At 54.7% G+C, this 21,731-nt stretch overlaps 1 protein-coding gene and 1 long non-coding RNA gene across 2 annotated transcripts in view; one reads left to right on the forward strand and one right to left on the reverse strand.

Annotated features, from left to right (window-relative positions):
- LOC311591623 overlaps positions 1 to 20,587 on the reverse strand; it is a 112,286-nt gene extending 91,699 nt beyond the window's left edge. The window contains exon 1 of the long non-coding RNA XR_014777149.1: positions 20,193 to 20,587. This is a non-coding gene — a long non-coding RNA (uncharacterized lncRNA). The remainder of the gene's footprint in view (positions 1 to 20,192) is intronic.
- Positions 1 to 21,731, forward strand: part of EXOC3L2 (exocyst complex component 3 like 2) — a 32,277-nt gene that overhangs the window by 5,684 nt on the left and 4,862 nt on the right. Inside the window, exons 2-11 of the mRNA XM_084771360.1 lie at positions 1,396 to 1,931; positions 5,811 to 6,402; positions 8,799 to 8,910; positions 11,225 to 11,326; positions 11,423 to 11,523; positions 12,345 to 12,455; positions 13,961 to 14,096; positions 19,017 to 19,139; positions 19,604 to 19,759; positions 21,581 to 21,702. Coding sequence (XP_084627486.1) covers positions 1,412 to 1,931; positions 5,811 to 6,402; positions 8,799 to 8,910; positions 11,225 to 11,326; positions 11,423 to 11,523; positions 12,345 to 12,455; positions 13,961 to 14,096; positions 19,017 to 19,139; positions 19,604 to 19,759; positions 21,581 to 21,702 — 2,075 coding nt within the window. The 5' untranslated portion in view covers positions 1,396 to 1,411. The remainder of the gene's footprint in view (positions 1 to 1,395; positions 1,932 to 5,810; positions 6,403 to 8,798; positions 8,911 to 11,224; positions 11,327 to 11,422; positions 11,524 to 12,344; positions 12,456 to 13,960; positions 14,097 to 19,016; positions 19,140 to 19,603; positions 19,760 to 21,580; positions 21,703 to 21,731) is intronic.

Genomic DNA, 21,731 nt, shown 5'->3' on the forward strand with positions numbered 1-21,731 from the left:
GGCAGGAGGATCGCCTCAAGTTTGAGGTCATCATCCTAAGCTACATAAGGAGGTTCAGGCCAGCCTATACTGCAGGCTGAAAAACAAACAAACAAACAAAAAACGGGAGTCTGGAGCCAGGTGTGGTGGCACATGCCTTTAATCCCAGCACTAGGGAGGCAGAGGCAGGTGGATCTCAGTGAGTTCCAGGCCAGCCTGGACTAAAGAGTGAGTTCCAGGACAGCCAGAACCATTACACAGAGAAAACCTGTTTCGAAAGACCAAAAAACAAAAAACAAAAACAAAAAACAAAAAAACCCAAAACCAACCAAACAACAAAAACAGAGTCTGGGGCAGAGCAGTGGTCATACCTTCCAACCGTGAGGGGCTGTATAGGGAGGGACAAAGGACCAGAGAGGGACAGGACTCAGTGCAGTGTGAACCCTGTGAGGGCAAGACTTGGTCTAACTGAGTCACAGCTGTATCCCCACTGCCTGCATAGAGTGGATCCCAGACCAAGTAAATTTCTTGCTTTTTGGCAGTGTTGAAAATCACACTCCGAGCCTTGTCCATGCTGGGCAGGGGCTCTACCACTGAGCCACGCCCCAGCCCCTCACTGGGGGTTCTAGGCAGGGGCTCTACCACTGAGCCACACCCCAGCCCCTCACTGGGGGATTCTAGGCAGGGGCTCTACCACTGAGCCACGCCCCCAGCCCCTCACTGGGGGATTCTAGGCAGGGGCTCTACCACTGAGCCACACCCCAGCCCCTCACTGGGGGATTCTAGGCAGGGGCTCTACCACTGAGCCACGCCCCCAGCCCCTCACTGGGGGATTCTAGGCAGGGGCTCTACCACTGAGCCAAGCCTCCATCTTTTTTTTTTTCTCATAGTCCTTGTTTGTTGTCTGTTTGTTTTGAGGTAGGGTTTTATCTAGTCTTACTGGCCTTCTGCAGGCCATGCTGTGAAACAGGTGCCTACTCCTGCCTCTACCTCCCCAGTATTGGGATTGCAGAGGTTTACTGGGACACCCAGCTCTGTCTTCATTGTTTTGAGATCCGGTGTCATTAGGCATTCCTGGCTTGCCTGGAACTCTCAATTCTCCTGCCTCAGCTCCATATGCTGGAATTAAGGGTGTTCCAGGATGCCTGGTTTACAGCCTCTAATGTTTTTAAATGTGGAGACCTGTGCCTGGCACCTTTAAATCATAGTCCTTAGTAAATAGGGACATTGTCACCAACACCATTTTGGCCCATCATCACCATCATTTTTATTATTATTACTATTTATTATTATTATTATTATTACTAATTATTATTATTACTACTACTACTACTACTACTACTACTACTACTACTACTACTATTATTATTATTATTATTATTATTATTATTATTATTATTATTATTATTATTCCAGGTGCCAGCCTGTCAAAATGCCAATCCTAAAGAGCCTGGGGGTGGGAGACCCTAAGGTACCCCGGGCAGGAACTCTACCTCTGCGGTCCTCTCGCAATCCTTTTGAAGATGTTCCAACGCTGGAAGAAGAGGCAGGGGAGCTGGGGACACTGCCCAATGGGACCTCGTGCCGCCGCCGGGCCACACTGGAGAAACTGGCCGGTCTGGCCCCCTTCCGGCTTGGCTGGACCTCCGGCCGGAGGGCAGGCAGCCCCGGGGACGGGCAAAGCCGCTCTTTCTTGGGCCGTGTGCTGGCACCGGGCCTACGGAGGAGCTCAGCAGACTTCGGCCTCCTGACCCGGCTACAGGGGTTCCGAACCCATGGCGATGAGGAGTCAACGGGGGAAGCCGCTCGGAGGCTGGCCTTCCTGAGACTCGGGCGTGGGCCCAAGCCCCGGCGGGCATCCCTGGCGGAGAGACTGGTACCTGCAGGCGAGGCGGCCCCTGAGCCCCCACCCAAAGTCCCGGAGCCCCCAAAGATGAAGGAACCACTGTCAGGTGAGTGGGGGACTTATGATGCGGAGCGGGGCTGTCGGGGAATCCTGGGGTCCCCCACCCCGTGTTTCTACTGAGTGTCATGAGTTGTAGAAAGAGGAAATGGAGTCCACAGAGTTTTCCTGCGATGGGGTGGGATGGGGTGGGGGGTGGGGGAGGACAGAGAAAGAAAGGAGAGAAGGTGGGGGAGGGAGGGAAGGGCCACATTCCCCAATACACAGCAAACGCACATATTCAATGTAATAGGCGCACGCCTTAGATCCCAGCAGAGGCAGAGGCAGGCGGATCTCTGTGAGTTCGAGGCCAGCCTGGTCTACGGAGTGAGTTCCAGGCCAGCCAGGGCTACACAGAGGAAACCCTGTCTCGAAATGACCAAAAGAAAAAAAAAAAGAAAGAAAGAAATCGCATAAGCAAAGGAAGAAACAAAAGAAACCCCAGCTAGCATGACCAACTGTCCTGAACTCAGAGCAGACGCTACCCTAGCCTCAAACAGCCTGGCCCTGAGCTCCGCCCCTCCCAGGCCCCGCCCCCGGCCCCACCCCGACCCCAGCCCTAGCTCAGGCTGAACAGCCTCATCCTGACCTCTTCATCTCCGAATGTCATCTCCAGCCTTCACCTTCGCCTCCATGTCACGTCCAGGATGCTTTTCAAAAGCACCCACCCCCAGCCACTCGGCCCTAAGTCCCACAGCACCTGGGTTACTTCCTGTGGTCTCCTAGGTGCCTTGGACAGTAGAGACAGTTGGTTCCGGGGCTGTGCCCAACAGACAGCGTGCAGGGAACACATCCGTGCCTCTTCCCGGCGCTGGCTGGCTGCTGGGAATCTGGGCGCCTTGAAATTGTAGACTTGTTATTCCAATCTTCCACCCTGGAGTGGGATTGTCTCATCCCCCCCACCCCCGGTCTCTGTGTGTGTGTGTGTGTGTGTGTGTGTGTGTGTGTGTGTGTGTGTGTCACACAACTTGCAAGAGTCAATTCTGTCTTTCCACTGTGTGGATCCGGGGATCGAACTCAATTTGCCAGGGTTGGTATCAAGCCATTTTCCCAACCCTTGATTTCCTCCTCCTCCTCCTCTTCTTTTCAACACAGGGGTTCTTGACTGTCCTGGACTCACTTTGTAGACTAGGCTGGCCTCAAACTCACAGAAATCTGCCTGCCTCTGCCTCGCTGAGTACTGGGATTAAAGGCATGGGCCAGGGTCACCTGGCCCTTTCTTTTTACAGTACAGGGGAGTGAAGCCATGTTTTCTACCCTTTTGTAATTGGGTTTTTTTGGTTTTATTGTTCCTATTTTATGGGCTTGCCTACATGCATATATGCATGTGCACCCCGTGTGTGCAGTGCCCCCAGAGGCCAAAAGAGGGCATTGGATCCCCTGGAACTGAAGTTACCGTTGGTTGCGAGCCACCACGTGGGTGCTGGGAACCGAACCTGAGTCTTCTGGAAGAGCAGCCAGTGCTTTTTTTTTTTTTTTTTTTTTTTTTGGTTTTTCGAGACAGGGTCTCTCTGTGTTACCCTCGGCTGTCCTGGACTCACTTTGTAGACCAGGCTGGCCTTGAACTCACAACGATCCGCTTGCCTCTGCCTCCCGAGTGCTGGGATTAAAGGCGTGCGCCACTGCTGCCACCACCACCCGCAGCCAGTGCTCTTAACCCAAGTGATCTTCTGGCACCCGTATGGCTTTGAGAAGGTCTTCCTGGGTCATCCTGGCTGGCTTGGAACTCACAGTGTGACTGACGCTAGCCTTCAACTCAAGGGCGATCCTCCTGCCTCTGCCTTCTGAGCCCTGGGATTACAAGTGTCCCTATTGCCTCATTTTTGTTTTTTTGTTTTGTTTTCATTTTGAGACAGGGTCTCACAAAGTAGCCCAGGCTAGCCTTGAACTTAGGTTTCCTTCTGTCTCAGCCTCCCCAGTGGACAATATTATTATACATCTGCCGCCATCTTGTTCAATCGACAAATCCCAATGCTAAGCTTACTCCGATGCTAAGATGTTCCCCCATCTCACCGTGCCTTCCTCTGAGTCTCCCCCAAACTCCATTCTCCCTAGCCCTGTGCCAACCACCACCCCCTTAGTCTCAGCCCCACCCCCCACTTCATGCTTCAGAGTGGGGGGGGGGTGTGGAGGTGGGGGTGGGGGAACCTCTCGGCAGCCTCCTCTGTCCTCCGATGCCCTCCACATCCTGGAGAGAGGCTATTTCAGCCCTGTCTCCCTGGGGACTGGGAGGGCACTGCCGAGAGGTGAGGAGGGGGTGACTGGAGCCCCCGCCTTCTGGAAACGGATGGGCAGAAATAGCGCTGCGCAGGAAATAGCTTCTCTGCCAGGGAGGAAGCGGAGGGTGGGGGTTGGGGGGGGAGGTGTTGAGGGTAACTCTTGGCCAACGGGACCCTCCTCCCTCTTGGCCTCCACTTAAGATTTCTCTTTCCTGACTCCCTTTCTGCAGTCAGTCCCCCCCGCCCCCCACACTGTAGAGCGTGACCTTACCCTCACAGGCAGCCTACATCAAAGACCCCATTTCTGCTCTGTTACTTACACCCTGCCCAGCCCGCCCCTTGGCCCCTGTCCTGCGGCCATTCTCCAGCCTTTGCTTACCTGGCTCTGCGCACCCCTCTCTTACCCCCACAAGCCACACCCGACACCCCTCCTTTGCATCCCAACCCCTTCCCCTAACTCTCTCATCTCCTGCTTCCGTCCTTATCAGAAATCCTGTCAGTGTAGCTCAGGCTAGGCTGGAGCTCAGAACCGTAGCCCAGGTACTCACGACAATCCTCCTGCCTCAGCCTCCCGGTGCTAGGATGCACTCGGCATCACCTGCTGTTCTTCTGTGGCCTCCTCCCCAAAGCTCCTGGCCCCAGTCCTCCCGAGCTCTACTGCCCCAACGCCTTTCCTCACCTCGTTCCCTTCTGGGGTCTCACTGCTGACTTATTTATTTATTTATTTGTTTATTATGTATACAGTGTTCTGCCTACATGTGTGCTCCTGCACACCAGAAGAAGTCACCAGATCTCATTACAGATGGTCATGAGCCACCATGTGGTTGCTGGGAATTGAACTCAGGACCTCTGGAAGAGCAGGTGGTGCTCTTAACCTCTGAGCCATCTCTCCAGCTCCTTTTTTTTTTTTTTAAGTTTATATTTTAAAACAGACATTTGTATATCCAGAATGGCCTCAAACTTGCACTGCAGCCAAGATAGACCTTGAACTCTTTTGGTTTGGTTTGGTTTGGCTTTTGGTTTTTTGAGACAGGGTTTCTCTGTGTAGCCTTGGCTGACCTAGACTCACTCTGTAGACCAGGCTGGCCTCGAACTCACAGCGATCCTCCTGTCTCTGCCTCCCCCGTGTTGGGATTGCAGGCAGCCCCTCCCATTTTCTTCTGTCTGTCTGTCTGTCTGTCTGTTTCTCTCCCTCCCTCCTCCCTCCCTCTCTCTGTCTCTGTCTGTCTGTCTATTTGTCTGTGTGTCTGTGAGACACAGCACATGTGTGGAGTCAGAGGGAAACCCTGCAGGAATCAGTTCTACTATGTGGGCCTGGGGATCGAACTCGGGTCCTTAAACTTGGCAGCATGCACTTTTGCCCACTGAATCATCTCACCTGTGTGTGTTTGTTTGTTTGTTTGTTTGTTGTTTTGGTGTGCGTGTGTGACACGTTCTCACTCTGAAGGCGAAGAGTGCAACTGCTGAGGTTAAGGGCAAGAGTCACCAGAGTTGACACTTTTGGGGGAGGAACTAGTAGTGGACCTGTCTCACTTCGGGTTCCTGCACACTTTCTCTCTCTACACACACACACACACCCTTTGATGTTGAGGATTACGGAGGACCTGCTCCGCTACCCGACACCCATCTCCCTACCCCACCCACCCACCCACCCGCTCTCCCCACTACAGTGCTGGAGATCCTGAGCCTGATCCAGAGGCGCGAGCTGGCGCGGGCGGACGAGCACATCCTGGAGCTGGAGGCGGAGGCGCCGGCGGAGGTCGAGGCGGGCGCGGGGCGGCGCGCGCGGGACGTGGCGCTGCTGTACGAGGCGCTGCAGCGCGAGCTCTGGGCGCTGGTGCGCGAGGCGCTGGCGGCCCCGGGGCCCGGCGTGGACGCGGTGGCGCAGCTGGGGCGCGTGCTGCTGCAGGAGGAGGCGGCGGACGCGCGGCGCGGCCCCGGGGCGGCCCGCAAGCTGCGCGCGCGCTGGGCCGAGGCGGTGGCGCGCGCGGCGCGGGAGCGGCTGGAGGAGGCGGCGGCGCCGGGCGCGCGCGGGGCGCTGGCCGGGCAGCTGGAGGCGCTGCGCGCGCGGCTGCTGGAGGACGTGGCCGCCGTGCGGGGCCGCCTGGCGCCCGCCTACCCCGCGGGGCTGCGCGCCGGCGCCGTCTACCTGCGCGGCTACCACGAGGCGCTGGCCGAGTGGCTCGGGGCGGCCGCGCGCCGCAGGCTCCCGCTGGCCGATCGCTACGCGCTGCTGCACTGGCACCACCAGGTGTACCCCAGGTGAGCCTGGGGCGCCCCGGCCGCGCTTACCTTACCACTTCACCATCATCACCACCACCACCCCGCCCCAGACACCTTGTTTGAGGTATTGGATTTAGGGATAAGGTCTCGTGTAGCTCAAGCTGCCTTGAAGTTTTCGGAGACAGGGTCCCGCTGTGTAGACATGTCTGGCTTTGAACTACGATCCGATTGACTCTGCTGCTTGAGGGCCAGTATAAAAGCAAACACCGCCACGCCCAGCTTTCTTTCTTTCTTTCTTTTCCCCATTTTTGTTTATATGTATGTGTTTCTGTGCATACGTATGTGCCCAGGCATGCGAGTGCTTGAAGAGACCAGAAAAAGGCACTTGATCGCCCCTGAGAGCTGGAGTTACAGCCAGGTGGAAGCTGCCCACTATGGGTGCTGGGAACCTCTGCCAAAAACAAAAACAAAAAACACAAAACAAAAAAAAAAGCAAAGGCTCTTAACCACTGAGCCATCGCTCCAGCTCCCCCCCCACCCCCAAATAACCAAGCCTCGGATACATTTCACTGGCTGCTGTACTGACACCTTGCAAAGCTGACCTTGAACTACTTACCCTACGCTGCCTACCTCCCTTATTCTTTCTTTCCGTTTCTTGTGATTAAAACAAAACAAAACACACTGACCAAAAGCAACTTAGGGGAAGAAAGGGTTTATTTCAGGACAGGTCACACAGTCCTCACTGCCCCTTACTGGAGGAAACCAGGGCAGGGACTTGAAGGCCCGCTGGCTAGCACACACAGCATGACCTCTGACAGCGGAGGGTTGCTGCTGGCCCCTGGCTAAACGGCCTCGCCAGCCAACGCCTACAAAGCTCAGGACCAGCTGCCTAGGGGATGGGACCACCCACAGTGGGCGGGGCCCTTCTAGGTCACTTAACAATCAAGAGGCTCCCCCACAGACTGATCTGAGGAGTTTCTTTTTTTTTTTTTTAATTTATTTTATTTTATATGAGTACTTTACAGAAGAGGGCAGCAGATCTCATTATAGATGGTTGTGAGCCACCATGTGGTTGCTGGGAATTGAACTCAGGACCTCTTAAAGAGCAGGTGGCGCTCTTAACCACTGAGCCATCCGTCCAGCCCTCTGAGGAGTTTCTTAGTTGAGGAGTCACCTCTCTGGGTTCAGGGCGTCCCTCGTGCTGGCATCACAGGTGTACACTACAACACTTGACTTAGGAGACAGGCCCTAGGGAATGTGGGACCATCTGTATGGTGCTGACCCTTACTGACTTTATCTCAGTCCCGTCCACCCCTGCACCGGCTTTGTTGATTGTACCAGTCTCAGGCTCTTCAATAGGGGCCCTTCTTTATTCACCCAGTTCTAGAGTCTTCCAGCCTCTAAGTCTCCACGTGGGCTATCCTTGTGTAGGTCTTGGAGGGAGGAATACCGGGCTAACTCTGCTAGGTTATGCATTATAACCTGAGGAAGGAAGAGGTCAGCCCCCTCCAAGTCACACATCAGAGAATGGAACAAAGTGGGGACTGTGACCCCGGCATAGTCACACACATTTGTACTCTCAAGCAACTGAGAGGCAGAAGCAAGAGGATCATGAGTTCGAAGTGAGCGTGGGCTATATAGTGGGCTAGCCTGGGCTACACAGTCTCTTTGGGGGGAAATTTTTTGTTTTGTTTTGTTGTTTTTGGTTTTTCAAGACAGGGTCTCTCTGTGTAGCCTTCGCTATCCTGGACTCGCTTTGTAGACCAGCCTAGCCTCGAACTTTGTTTTGTTTTTTAAAAGGTCAGAATGCTGTCATCAATAGACTAGGAAGTCAAAAGCTAGTAGCCTTTAAAAATCCTGTCGGTGAGGTCTCAGACTATCCATGACAGGTACAGGCAGGATATTGGCCCGGAAAGCTCTTGGAAGCGATAAGGCCTGGGCCAAGAATCAGAGGAAGATGGCATTTCTGAGCAGGCAGATCCCACAAGGGAAAAATCTTGTGAGGGTTGGCAACGGGAGGGGCGGGGGTGGAGTCACTGGGATCCCTTGGAAGGGGCGAGTGTGGAGCTGGGTTGGGAAGCCCCGCCCCCTGGGCCAGGTGAGACTAAGTTAGCCGGGTAAGGGCGGGGACTGGGGGAGAGGGGGCGTCTCCCTCCGCCAGGCAAAGCTGATCCTCGTCAGCTCATCAAGCTTGAATTTGACAGCTCCATCTTGCCCGGACACCATCCATCATGGCAACTAACTCAGAGTACCGGAGCCAAAGGGAAACATAATTCTAAACACTTCCTTTGAGGGATGCGAAAGGCTGGCCTGAGGGAGGAAAGGGAGTGGCCCAGGGTCGCCAACACTGAGGGCTGTGGGGACACACGTGGAAGGGCCCAAAGCCCAGCCCCCACCTCTCACGGACTTCTCTGTCCCCCACTTCTTCCTCCCAGGGAGATCCTGGGCCTGGTAGATTTGGTTGCCCTGGAGAACGGGGAGCTGGGCCCCCTCCTGTCCGCCGGCACTCTGCGAGGTCTGGAAGATGAGTGTGTCACCGATGTGAAGGTACCTAGGGACTTGGCCACTTGGGATGGGAAGGGACTCTGGAGAAAGAAGGAGGTCACGGTGGGCTTGGAAGGGAGCTCTCCCTGCCCACTCACTTTGTCTCTTTCCCTGTGGCGACCTGAGTTGTCTAAAGGCATTGACACCAAATCCACGGCAGACCTTCCTTCCTTCCTTCATCTCTCTTTCTCCCTCCTCTCTACATCTTTTTTTTTTTTTAAAGAGACAGGGTTTCTCTGTGTAGCTCTGGCAGTCCTATGTAGACCAGGCTGACCTCGAACTCACAGCGATCCACCTGCCTCTGCCTCCAGAGTGCTGGGATCAAAGCCACCATGCCCTTTTTTTTTTTTTTTTTTTTTTTTTTTTGGCTTTTCGAGACAGTTTTTCCTTGTAGCTTTGACTGTCCTGGACCTGCTTAGTAGACCAGGCTGGCCTTGAACTAACAGAGATCCGCCAGCCTCTGCTTCCCGAGGGCTGGCATTAAAGGCGTGAGCCATGACCACCCAGTTCTCTTTACTCTTAACTTTATTGTTTTTACACAGACTCTTGTCTCAGCCGCCCCAGCATTGAGATTACTGCCCGCACGACCTTGCCTGGCCATTTCTACATTTTATGTCACCTCCCAAGCATACGCCCCCAACACAAAGATTTGATAAGTTCAGAACTTTAACACCGGTTGCAAGAAAAAGCTGGTCCCGGGGTCTCACTGCAAAGCCAGGATGTTCACAGCAGCCCACATCTTGACAACGCACTCACACATCTGAGCAGAGAAAGCAACAAATGGACAAGGCTGCAGGCACGCAACTTTAATCCTAGCCCTCGGGTAGCAGAATCAGGCAGATCTCTGTGAGTTCAGGCCAGCCTGGTCTACACAGTGGGATTCTATCTTTTTGTTTGTTTGTTTGTTTTTCCTTGAGACAGGGTTTCTCTGTGTAACCTTGGCTGTCCTGGATTCGCTTTGTAGACCAGGCTGTCCTCGAACTCACAGCGATCCACCTGCCTCTGCCTCCAGAGTGCTGGAATTAAAGGCGTGCGCCACCGCGCCTGGCCTGTAAGATTCTATCTTTTTAAAAATATTTTATTTAATTTTAATTTATGTGCATTGGTGTGTGAGGGTGTCAGATCTTGGAGTTACAGACAGTTGTGAATTGCCAGGTGGTTGCTGGGAATTGAACCCGGGTCTTTGGAACAGCAGGCAGTGCTCTTAACCACTGAGCCATCTCTCCAGCCCCAGGATTCTATCTTAAACAAAACAAAAACAAGCAGTTAATGATGGGTCAGCTGGAACCACACATGTCAAGCTACTCTCACGTGTTGAACTGCAGACTCTCCACTGAACCAGAGAATCAGATGTGCAAACCACTAGAGTTCGATTTGTGCCATTCAACCCATATAGTGTTGGGATGGAACAGGGGCATTTTGCAAAGGCTCTACCACTGAGCCACGCCCCCAGCCCCTCACTGGGGGATTCTAGGCAGGGGCTCTACCGCTGAGCCACGCCCCCAGCCCCTCACTGGGGGATTCTAGGCAGGGGCTCTACCGCTGAGCCACGCCCCCTGCCACTCACTGGGGGATTCTAGGCAGGGGCTCTACCACTGAGCCACACCCCCAGCCCCTCACTGGGGGATTCTAGGCAGGGGCTCTACCACTGAGCCACGCCCCCAGCCCCTCACTGGGGGATTCTAGGCAGGGGCTCTATCACTGAGCCACGCCCCCAGCCCCTCACTGGGGGATTCTAGGCAGGGGCTCTACCACTGAGCCACGCCCCCAGCCCCTCACTGGGGGATTCTAGGCAGGGGCTCTACCACTGAGCCATGCCCCCAGCCCCTCACTGGGGGATTCTAGGCAGGGGCTCTACCACTGAGCCACGCCCCAGCCCCTCACTGGGGGATTCTAGGCAGGGGCTCTACCACTGAGCCACGCCCCCAGCCCCTCACTGGGAGATTCTAGGCAGGGGCTCTACTACTGAACCACACATTTATCCTTTAACTTTTGGCTTGTTGCTGTTGTTGTTGTTAAGGCAGGGTTTCTCTGTGTAGCCCTGGCTGTCCTGGAACTCAATCTATACAACAGGTTGGTCTCAAACTCAGAAATGTCTCCCAAGTGTTAGGGTTTTAGCATGAAGTCCTAGACTCCAGACCAGGAAGACGGAGGCTGGGATTTCTGGCCGGCTTCTGTTCCCAAGCGTCCTGTTGACCTTGGAGTGTGTGGGTTGAGCCCAGAACTTTATGGTGAGGCATCGAGGTGAGGGTGGGTGGAGGGGAGAGCAAGGTCCCGGGCTGCCCCTGACTTCTGCTGGTTCAACCCCCTGTTGCAGGCCCAGACCCGAGCAGCCCTTCTCCGCGTGCTGCAGGAAGACGAGGAACAGTGGGGCGGCATCGACTACCGGCCCAGCAACCTGGCGCAGGATGTTTGTGAGGTAGGTGGGGGAAGGGAATTCCCTGATGCCATGTGAGGGGAGGAAGGCGCCCCGAACCCCACAATGTGTTTCTTTTTCTCCTCCTGGTCTACACAGCTGCTGGAAGAGCACACAGAGAGAGCACCCCACATCAGTCAGGAGTTCGGGGAGAGGATGGCGCACTGCTGTCTGGGAGGGCTGGCAGAGTTCCTGCAGAGGTAACGGGCAATGGGGAGACGTTGGGTCTGAGGGAGCTAGGCATTGGTTTCTGGTTCCCACTGAGACGGTCGGGATGAAAGGCTGTTAAGAGCGTGTGCCAGACGGCTTGAATTCAATCCCAGTACCCACGTGAGGTAGCTCACAACTGTCTGTAACTCCAGCTCCAGGGGCATCCGATGTCTATGGTCTCACCAGGCACTGGCACCCATGGGCACAGAGACACATGCGTATGCATAATTAAAAATAAGATGAATCTTTAAGGAGAAGAAAGAAAAGAAAGGCAATAAGAATCCTGGAGGCGTGGCTCAGCAGTGGGACATTTGCATAAAATCCCTCAGTGAGGGGCCGGGGGCGTGGCTCAGTGGTAGAGCCCCTGCCTAGCATCCCCCAGTGAGGGGCTGGGGGCGTGGCTCAGTGGTAGAGCCCCTGCCTAGAATCCCACAGTGAGGGGCTGGGGTGTGGCTCAGTGGTAGAGCCCCTGCCTAGGATCCCCCAGTGAGGGGCTGGGGGCGTGGCTCAGTGGTAGAGCCCCTGCCTAGAATCCCCCAGTGAGGGGCTGGGGGCGTGGCTCAGTGGTAGAGCCCCTGCCTAGAATCCCCCAGTGAGGGCTGGGGTGTGGCTCAGTGGTAGAGCCCCTGCCTAGGATCCCCCAGTGAGGGGCTGGGGGCGTGGCTTAGTCCTAGAGGGGTTGCCTAACAGTCTTTGGCTTTATTCTCTAGCACTTGGGGTGGGTGACTGCAAATAAGATGGTCAGAGATGCTGGGGAGCAGGATCTGTTTTGATTGACAGGCTCAGTGCCCATTGCCCCGTCTCCTGTCAGCTTTCAGCAGCGAGTGGAGCGATTCCACGATAACCCAGGGATCCGAGAGCTACCGTCTGACACCTACATCAGCAGGACGATCTCGCTGGTCAACTGTGGGCCCCCCCTGAGGTGAGAACACCCATGCGGACCGTGTGTGTGAGTCTTGGGTACCAGCTGAACTGTTTCTGGGTGGGCACCATTGAGCTTGGTGCAGGGGGTTCGGGAGTCCGGCGAGGAGGGACCACACATGGGACTTTAGGGACATCGGATCTGGGGGACGGTGCGGGTAATGCCAGTGCCTGTACCGGCTTAGGCACTGAGGCATTTACGGAGGCTATTGATGCATTAGGGTTGTAGACATACAGAGGCTATACTCAATAAATGACTAATGAAATCGCTCATGAAGAGCCGAGCACGGAAGTCCAGCAGCCATTGCGAAAGCCAGACGTTGCGGCGCTAGGGTGGGGCATCAGAGCCCAGAGGCTCTTGTCTTAAAACGTAAGGTGGGGTCTGGAGAGACCGCTCAGTGGTTAAAAGAACACTGGCTGTTCTGCCAAGGGACCAAGGTTCGATTCCCAGCACCCACCCACCCAGGCTCACGACTGTCTGCAGTTCCAGCGCCGAGGGATCTGACGCCCTCTTCTGGCCTCCAGAGGCGCCAGACAGAAAGGTGGGCAGGGATATACATGCAGACAAAACATCCATTCACAAAAGAAAAAAAAAATTTTTGTTTCAAATTTTTTTATTTTGTTTTTTTTGAGACAGGGTTCCTCTGTGTAGCCCTGGGTGCCTGGTCTGTCTTTGTAGACCAGGCTGGCCTTAAACTCACAGAGATCCGCCTGCCTCTGCGTCCTGAGTGCTGGGATTAAAGGCAGCATCACCAAGTTCAGCTTTCATAAAAAAATTTTTTAAGCAATTGAAGAAGACACCTGATATTCACCTGTGGCCTCCAACATGTGATTGCAAATGTATATATATTCCTGTGTATATATGCCATATATAAACATATGTACATATAATATACACACATGTATTATTATATATGTATATATAACCTGCACATATATATGTTATATTATGTTTATATTGTTTTTCTTTTCTATTAGCTTGCTTTAAATTGCATTTAATATTTGGAACAGGGGCCAGGTGTGGTGGCGCACGCCTGTAATCCCAGCACTCAGGAGGCAGAGGCAGGTGGATCGCTGGGATTAAAGGCCCGTGTGCCACCACTGCCTGGCTACAGCTTCATTCTTTTTTTTTTTTTTTTAAATAATTTATTTAATTTTATTTTAGCGTGAGGGGGGTCAGAGCCATTGGAATTAGGATTACAGACAGTTGTGAGCTGCCATTTGGTGGCTGGGAATTGAACCCAGGTCCTCTGGAAGAGCAGACAGTGTTCTTAACCGCTGAGCCATGCCTCCAGCCCCACTGAAGCTAGTCTAAGTCACTCTGTAGCCCAGGTTGGCCTTGAACTGTGTGTCCATCCCCTTGCCTCAGCTTTGTCAGTGACTGGGATCCCAGCCGATCCCAGCAGGGGCCTTTGCCGGGGGGGGGGGGGGGGGGGTGGGGGGGGGGGTGGGGGGGGTGGGGGGCTGGCAGGCCTTGCCTCTGACCCTCCCGGTGGATCCTCGCAGGTCTCTGGCTGAGCGCCTGGCCAGGGTGGGGCCCCCTGAAAGTGAACCGGCCCGAGAAGCTTCGGCCATCGCTCTGGACCGTGTGACCCGACTCTGCCATCGCGTCCTCTCGGAACTGTTGTTCCAGGAACTACAGGTGAGTGGTGAATCAGGGGACCAGGGTGGGGCTGTGTGCTGAGGGGGGGGAGGGGGAGACAGGATAGGGGGGCGGGGAGGCGTGTTGGCAACACCTCCCACACCCCGCAGTTCCTTCTAACCCGTGATTCAGTGTTCGGGGAAGCGGGGAGGGTTGGGGTTGATGGCCCCCTATTGGAACTGATTGAGACGGGAGAGGTGGGGGGTGTATAGGAAGGAAGAGGCGGGAAGACGTGGCTGAGTCGGGTGGACAGAGCTGCCCCGTGTGAGCCGGCTTACGTAGTGTGTTCCCCGCCAAGGTCCCACAAATTCAGGCCTCCTTATTCCCCAGAGCCTCTTGAAATATTGTGAGCAAGCTGAGCAGTGGTGGCGCACGCCTTTAATCCCAGCACTCGGGAGGCAGAGGGAGGCGGAGCGCTGTGAGTTCGAGGCCAGCCTGGTCTACAAAGTGAGTCCAGGACAGCCAGGGCTACACAGAGAGACCCTGTCTCAAAAAAAAAACAAAAAACAAAAACAACAACAACAAGGAATACTGTGAGGAGGTGAGGTAGTGGGATGGGGAAGATGCTGTGTGGACGCCAGGGAGGCAGAAGCCATTCAGTGGATGGTACAACCAGACTCAGCATGCCAGAATTCAGCCTAGACTCTCAGAACCCTGGCAGAAAGAGCCAGAAGCCTTGCATGGCCCCCAGGCCCACTAGTTGGCTCTGTTGAAACCTCAAATCCTCATGCTTCTGAGTCCCCACTTCCCTGCACCAGAACGCCTGCTCCTTAACGCTTTCCTGCCCCCCCCCCCCCCCCCCCGGGTCCCAGACCTCTCAGTTTCCTCTGCTTGGGTGCTTTCTCTCCGATAGCCCTGTGCCTCCCATGCCTCCCACCTTTCAAACCTTAACTCAAACATCTCGGTCTTAGGAAGAAATTCTCCCGATTATCACACTTAAAACACAGCACCTAGAGCCGGGCGTGGTGCGCACGCCTTTAATCCCAGCACTCGGGAGGCGGCGGCTGGTGGATCGCTATGGGTTCAAGGCCAACCTGGTCTACAGAGTGAGTCCAGGACAGCCAGGGCTACCCACAGAGAAATCCTGTTTCGAAAAAAAATATAAAATAAAATAAAACAAACAAACAAAAAAAACCTAGTACCTTGGCTGCATGCCTGGCTGGCAGAGCACGTGTTTAACCATAGCCTTCGGAAGGCCAGGCTATGTCCAGGTCAGCCAGAGCTACAGAGGCAGCTACCCTGTCTCGAAAATAATAAATAAATAAATAAATAAATAAATAAATAACCAAGACAGATAGTGACTTGTCTAGGAAGGCTGAGGCAGGAGGATCCCTTGAGCCTAGGAGTTCAGAGTCAACATGTCCAGTATAGGTAGTTTTACCCTCAGGGAGGAAGAGGAAGGAGGAGGAGTCCTGAACTATGCCAGTGCTGTTGGTTTCTCACCCAAAACACTTACTGCAGCAGCATATGCCAGAGCTTTGCTTTCCTGCCCCTTTAAGGAGCTGGGGACCAAGCTCAGGGCTTTCTACACTAGGCAGGGGCTCTACCACTGAGCCACGCCCCCAGCCCCTCACTGGGGGATTCTAGGCAGGGGCTCTACCACTGAGCCAGGCCCCCAGCCCCTCACTGGGGGATTCTAGGCAGGGGCTCTACCACTGAGCCACGCCCCAGCCCCTCACTGGGGGATTCTAGGCAGGGGCTCTACCACTGAGCCACACCCCCAGCCCCTCACTGGGGGATTCTAGGCAGGGGCTCTACCACTGAGCCAGGCCCCCAGCCCCTCACTGGGGGATTCTAGGCAGGGGCTCTACCACTGAGCCACGCCCCCAGCCCCTCACTGGGGGATTCTAGGCAGGGGCTCTACCACTGAGCCACGCCCCAGCCCCTCACTGGGGGATTCTAGGCAGGGGCTCTACCACTGAGCCACACCCCCAGCCCCTCACTGGGGGATTCTAGGCAGGGGCTCTACCACGGAGCCACACCCCAGCCCCTCACTGGGGGATTCTAGGCAGGGGCTCTACCACTGAGCCACACCCCCAGCTCCTCACTGGGGGATTCTAGGCAGGGGCTCTACCACTGAGCCACACCCCCAGCTCCTCACTGGGGGATTCTAGGCAGGGGCTCTACCACTGAGCCACGCCCCCAGCCCCTCACTGGGGGATTCTAGGCAGGGGCTCTACCACTGAGCCACGCCCCAGCTCCTCACTGGGGGATTCTAGGCAGGGGCTCTACCACTGAGCCACACCCCCAGCCCCTCACTGGGGGATTCTAGGCAGGGGCTCTACCACTGAGCTACGCCCCCAGCCCCTCACTGGGGGATTCTAGGCAGGGGCTCTACCACTGAGCTACATCTCCAACTCTTTCTCACTGAATCCCTGTCTCACTATGTTGTTCAGGCTGCCTTGGAATTCAGGTATTTACCTGCCTCTGCTTCCTCAGGGAGGAGAATAAAGGAGTGCACCCCCATGTAAGGCCTGATTCCATTTTTGGATTCATGGGCTTGAGGTGGGGTCAGGGACAGGGTCTCTCTATGTAGCCCTGGAGAGCCTCACCCTTCCCAAAGCCAGGACTCCAGCCCAGAGAAGTCTGTGGCCTTCATCCTTACTTACATTGTATATTTTGAGATACAAGATTAGAGGCACAGGAAGGTCTGAGAAAGCTGGTAGATAAGGGAGGAAGGGAAGGAGAGCGTTTGGGAGATAAGACTGGCATGGGATCACGGAGGAGGAACGGCAGAAAGGGAGTCAGGCAGCCCACGTGAGTACTCAGCCTGTACATTTGCAGAGCTGTGCTCCAGTACTGGTGGCTGTGTGTGTGTGTGTGAGTGTGTGTGTATGTGTATGTGTATATGTGTGTATGTTTATGTCTATATGTATGTGTGTATATGTGTTTATGTGTGTGTGTACATGTGTGTATGTATGTGTTGTTTGTATATATGTTTATTATGTATGTATGTGTGCATATTTATTTGTGTGTAGTGTGTATGAATGTGTGTACGTATTTGCATGTTGTGTGTACATATTTGCATGTTGTGTGTATTTGTGTGGTGTGGTGTGGTGTGTGTATGTGTGCATAAATTGTGGCATATGCCAGTCAGGGTGGGAACTTGACCCTCTGTCTCCCCTATTTATTACCTGCATGGGCCCCTTGTGTTGCCAAGGGAAAGCTGACCCTCCTCACACCCCGAGAGGCCTGTTTGCTCCAGCCCTGCTTGTAGGGCCAGCCTTATCCCTTCAGTCTCCACCATGCACCAGCCTGGGCTTTTGGGTCGCAGAGCTCCCGGAACGCACTTACTGAAGGCCAGGCTTGGCCTAATTCTGTGTTGTCACTTTCTTCAAAGTCCCAGTGAGCTCATCTCCAGAGTTTGGAGACTTGAGACGCTGGAGCAGGAGGGTCCTAAGATGGAGACTAGCCTGGGCTGCACAATGAGACCCTGGCTCAACATAAAACATATAGCCTGGCGTGGCGGCACATGTCCTTAATGCCCAGCACTCAGGAGGCACAGACAGCCGGATCGCTGTGGGTTCGAGGCCAGCCTGGTCTAGAAAGTGAGTCCAGGACACCCAAGGCTACAGAGAACGCCCCCCCCCCCAAAAAAAATACATAGAAATTGGCTATGGTGTTATCTGCCTATGATCCTAGCCCTCAGGAAGTGGAGGCAGGAAAATCAGAAACCCAAGATCACCTCTGCTACATAGGAGTTGGTGGTTAGCCCGAGGTAGGTGAGATTCTGAAAACAAAAAAGGATTAGGATAAACCTCAGTGCTGGAGCAACTGAATTAAAAATGACGATGAAGCCAGGGAGTGGTGGCGCCACACCTTTAATCCCAGCACTTGGGAAGTAGAGGCAGGCAGATCGCTGTGAGTTCAAGGCCAGCCTGGTCTACAAAGTGAGTCCAGGATAGTCAGGGCTACACAGAGAGACCCTGTCACAAAAACAAACAAACAAACAAACAAACAAAAAAGAAGATGATGATGATGATGATGAAGAAGCTGGATTGGTGATGCACACCTTTAACCCCAGTGCTCGGGAGGCAGACGCAGGTGGATCTCTGAGTTTGAGGCCAGCCTGGTCTACACAGAGAGTTCTAGGACAGCCAAGGCTACACAGAGAAACCCAAAACTATGATGGCAACGATGAAGATGATGAAGAAAGCTCTGAAAGTCCTAGTCGTTTTCGCAGGAGGATGCCCAGCTTTTGCTCTTTTTAAATAAGGTATCGCTATGTCTGGAACTCACTGTGTAGACCAGGCTGGCCTCGAACTCACAGCGACCCGCCTGCCTCCGCCTCCCGAGTGCTGGATTAAAGGCGTGCGCCACCACGCCCGGCTATGGGTCTCCAGTTTTCATTTTGCACTGAGACCGGAACACAACTCACTGATCTCTGCCCTGGTTCTCACAAGCTCACGGCTGTCTGAATTCTGCACCTTTGGGGGAGTTTTAACCCTCCTCTTCAATTCACGTCCCTAAGATCCTCCCAGTCCCCTAAACCAGTGGATTTCCTCCTTCAGGAAGCCTTTTTTGTTTTTGTTTTGCTTTGTTTTTTGTTTTTTTGTTTTTCTTCAAGACAGAGTTTGTCTGTGTAGCCCTGGCTGAGCTGGAACTCGCTTTGTAGACCAGGCTGGCTTCGAACTCACAGAGATCCACTTGCCTTTGCACACCCCCCACCCCACCCCACAGAGTGCTGGGCTTAAAGGCGTGCCCCACCACGCCTTTACATAAAGTGCCCCCAGCCCATCCTGGTGGTGCACTCCTGAAATCCCAGGATTTGCAGGCAGAGGCCCAGAGATTAAGAATTCAAGGCCAGCCTGTACCGCCGCCCGCAATCAAAAGGGAGGGGGGAAAAAAGTTCTCCTAAGAGAGGCGTGGGAGGGTAGAGGGGCGAGGCTGACATCCTCCCCTCCGCACTGTCCTACCCAGCCGCACTTCAACAAGCTGATGCGAAGAAAGTGGCTGAACAGCTCCGAGGCTCTGGATGGAGTCGTGGGCACGCTCGGCGCACAGGCCCTGGCCCTGCGCAGGATGCAGGACGAGCCTTACCAGGTGCGGTGGGCAGGGACGGAGATGCCCCCCAATGCTCTCCTCCTGGGGGAGGGGAGGGAGAGCCTACGAAGTGGGGTGTCGGTTTTTCTGGGACCAGGTAGGTGGCTCCTCGTCTGGAGCCTGCAAGAGCGGGGCCAGGCTGGGGCCCTCTGCAAGGAAGACTTTGGGAAAGCCTGGGCTAAGCCTTGGGTGGGGCACGTTTTGGGGAGAGTGGTGTATGTCCGATCTGATTAAGGATGAGGGGACCTGTAAAAGGTCTGGCTGTAGAGGAACTGGGCAGTATGTGAGGAAATGAAGGTTCACATGGTGGCGGGGGGGGGGGGTCGGTCAGGAGTGTCCCGTCTGGGTGGACAGAGCGTGGAACGGGGTCTCCCCCCCCCCCCGCGCGCGCCGCCACCCCCCCCCCCGTGAGCCTGCTGGATGGGAGCGGTAGGGACCTCATCCTGGCCTCCCACTGTGCCCAGGTGCTGGTGGCTGAGCTGCACCGGCGGGCGCTGGTTGAGTACGTGCGGCCACTGCTCCGTGGGCGCCTGCGTTGCCGATCTGCGAGGACTCGCAGTCGCGTGGCCGGGAGGCTCCGTGAGGACGCGGCGCAGCTGCAGCGGCTGTTTCGGCGTCTGGTGAGTGCGGGGCTGGGCAGGGGGCGGGTGGGGGGGCGGGTGGCAGGTGGATGGGGGGGGGTAAGGGCTGCAGGATGGGACAGGGGACAGGGGAGGGGGGCGCTTGGTTTGGCTGGCTGGACAGGGAAGGCTTTTGGAGTGAGGCCAGCAATTGAAACTGCGTGTGATGGTGCACACCTGCCACCAGGGTTGAGAGCCTTCGCTGCTCTTGCGGGAAAACTCCCCGCGCACCCCACCCCCACATGGCAGCTCATTGCCGGCTGTAACTTAACCAACACTGGCTTCTGGGGCTCCGTGCATCCACACAGAGAGAAGAATCATACATTTAAAATAATAGTTTTTGTTTTTGTTTGGTGTTTTTGCTTGTTTTTTTGTTTTTGGAGGCAGGGTGTTTCTGTGTAGCCTTGGCTGTCCTGGACCAGACCAGACTGACCTCGAACTCACAGCGATCCGCCTGCCTCTGCTGGGATTAAAGGCATGGGCCACCGCTGCCTGGATGGTTTGGTGGTGTTTTTTTGTTTGTTTGTTTGTTTGTTTGTTTGTTTGTTTTGTTTGAGACAGGGTTTCTCCGTGTTAGCCTTGGCCTGGTTTGACTATTTTTAAAGAGAAAAAAAAAATACCCTAGGTATGGTAATCCTGCAGTCACAGCACTGAGAAGGATGAGGCAGGAAGATCATGATTCAGAGGCCAGCCTGGTCTACATGTTGAGTTCCAGGCCAGCCAAGGCTAGGGAGTGAGACCTTGCATCCAAAAAATTAAAACAAAGAATCTCCGAATCCAAGATCGCCAAATCCAAGAAATTGAAGTCCCAAATCTTTTCCCAGTTGTCAGGGCAGAGCGTGAACTCCCCAGCTGCTCCTAGCGGGATTCATCACCTGTGTCCTTGGGATTTTTTTCCCCCCTCCATTTATTGAAACATTTTCAAGATAACTGCTGTGGATTTGCAGGCAGCCCTAGGACAGTGCACAGGGAGGTCCTCCCAGCCTTGTTAGCCATGGTTTTCTGCATGGTGACACTTTGCACTTTTTTCTTTTGGTGGCAGTGCCCAGGACAGGACCCAGTGCCTTCCTCACACATGGTGGCCCTCAGCCCCTACTTGGAATAGCTCTATCTTACATTCCCCTCCCCCGTGAGGAATTGACCGACCCAAGGCCTCAGTTTACCAAGTGTACGCGCCCGACCCCTTGTTTCTTGCCATAGCCTCTGGCTACCTAGATCTGGCATTTGTGTTTATTAGGTTTTGTCTATATGTTTGGTTTTTGGTTTGGGTTTCTAGAGACCAGGTCTCTGTGCAGCTGAGACTGGCCTCAAACTCCTTGTGGCTCAAGATGGCTGAACACCAGTCACCCCTGCTTCCAACTCCCAATGCTGGGATTATTGGTATATGTCACCGAATATGGATGGAATAGATTACATTTTGTTTGTTTGTTTGTTTGTTTTGAGACAGGGTTTCTCTGTGTAGCGCCTGGCTGTCCTGAAACTCACTCTGTAGACCAGGCTGGCCTTGAACTCACAGAGATCTGCCTGCGTCTGCCTCCTCCCCAGTGCTGGAATTAAAGGCGCTCGCCACCACCGCCCCTGGGTTGCCAGCCCGCAGGTTTTAAATCCTGTTACCCAAGACTGGATTATCTGCGTAAACTCAGAATAGATTATATAACGGGTTCTCAATCATATAAGCAAGGGCTATAGCTAACCCCTCACCGCTCAGCTTTCTGAGCCCTTTACACATGGGAAAGAGTAGAGAGCCCTAGGCAGGAGCAGGGCTCAGCGGAACTGGGGTGGCGGGTGCATTGGGTGACGCAGAAGCCCTTGTCCCCACAGGAGTCCCAGGCTTCATGGCTCGACCAGGTGGTGCCACATTTGGCCGAGATCCTGCAGTTGGAGGATACCCCAAGCATCCAGGTGGAGGTCGGCGTGCTCGTGCGCGACTACCCAGACATCAGGTGAGGCGCGCAGGCAGGCCCGGGTCTCC

This window comes from Acomys minous (assembly GCF_964271855.1).
Source record: "Acomys minous genome assembly, chromosome: 20".
Taxonomy (NCBI): domain Eukaryota; kingdom Metazoa; phylum Chordata; class Mammalia; order Rodentia; family Muridae; genus Acomys; species Acomys minous.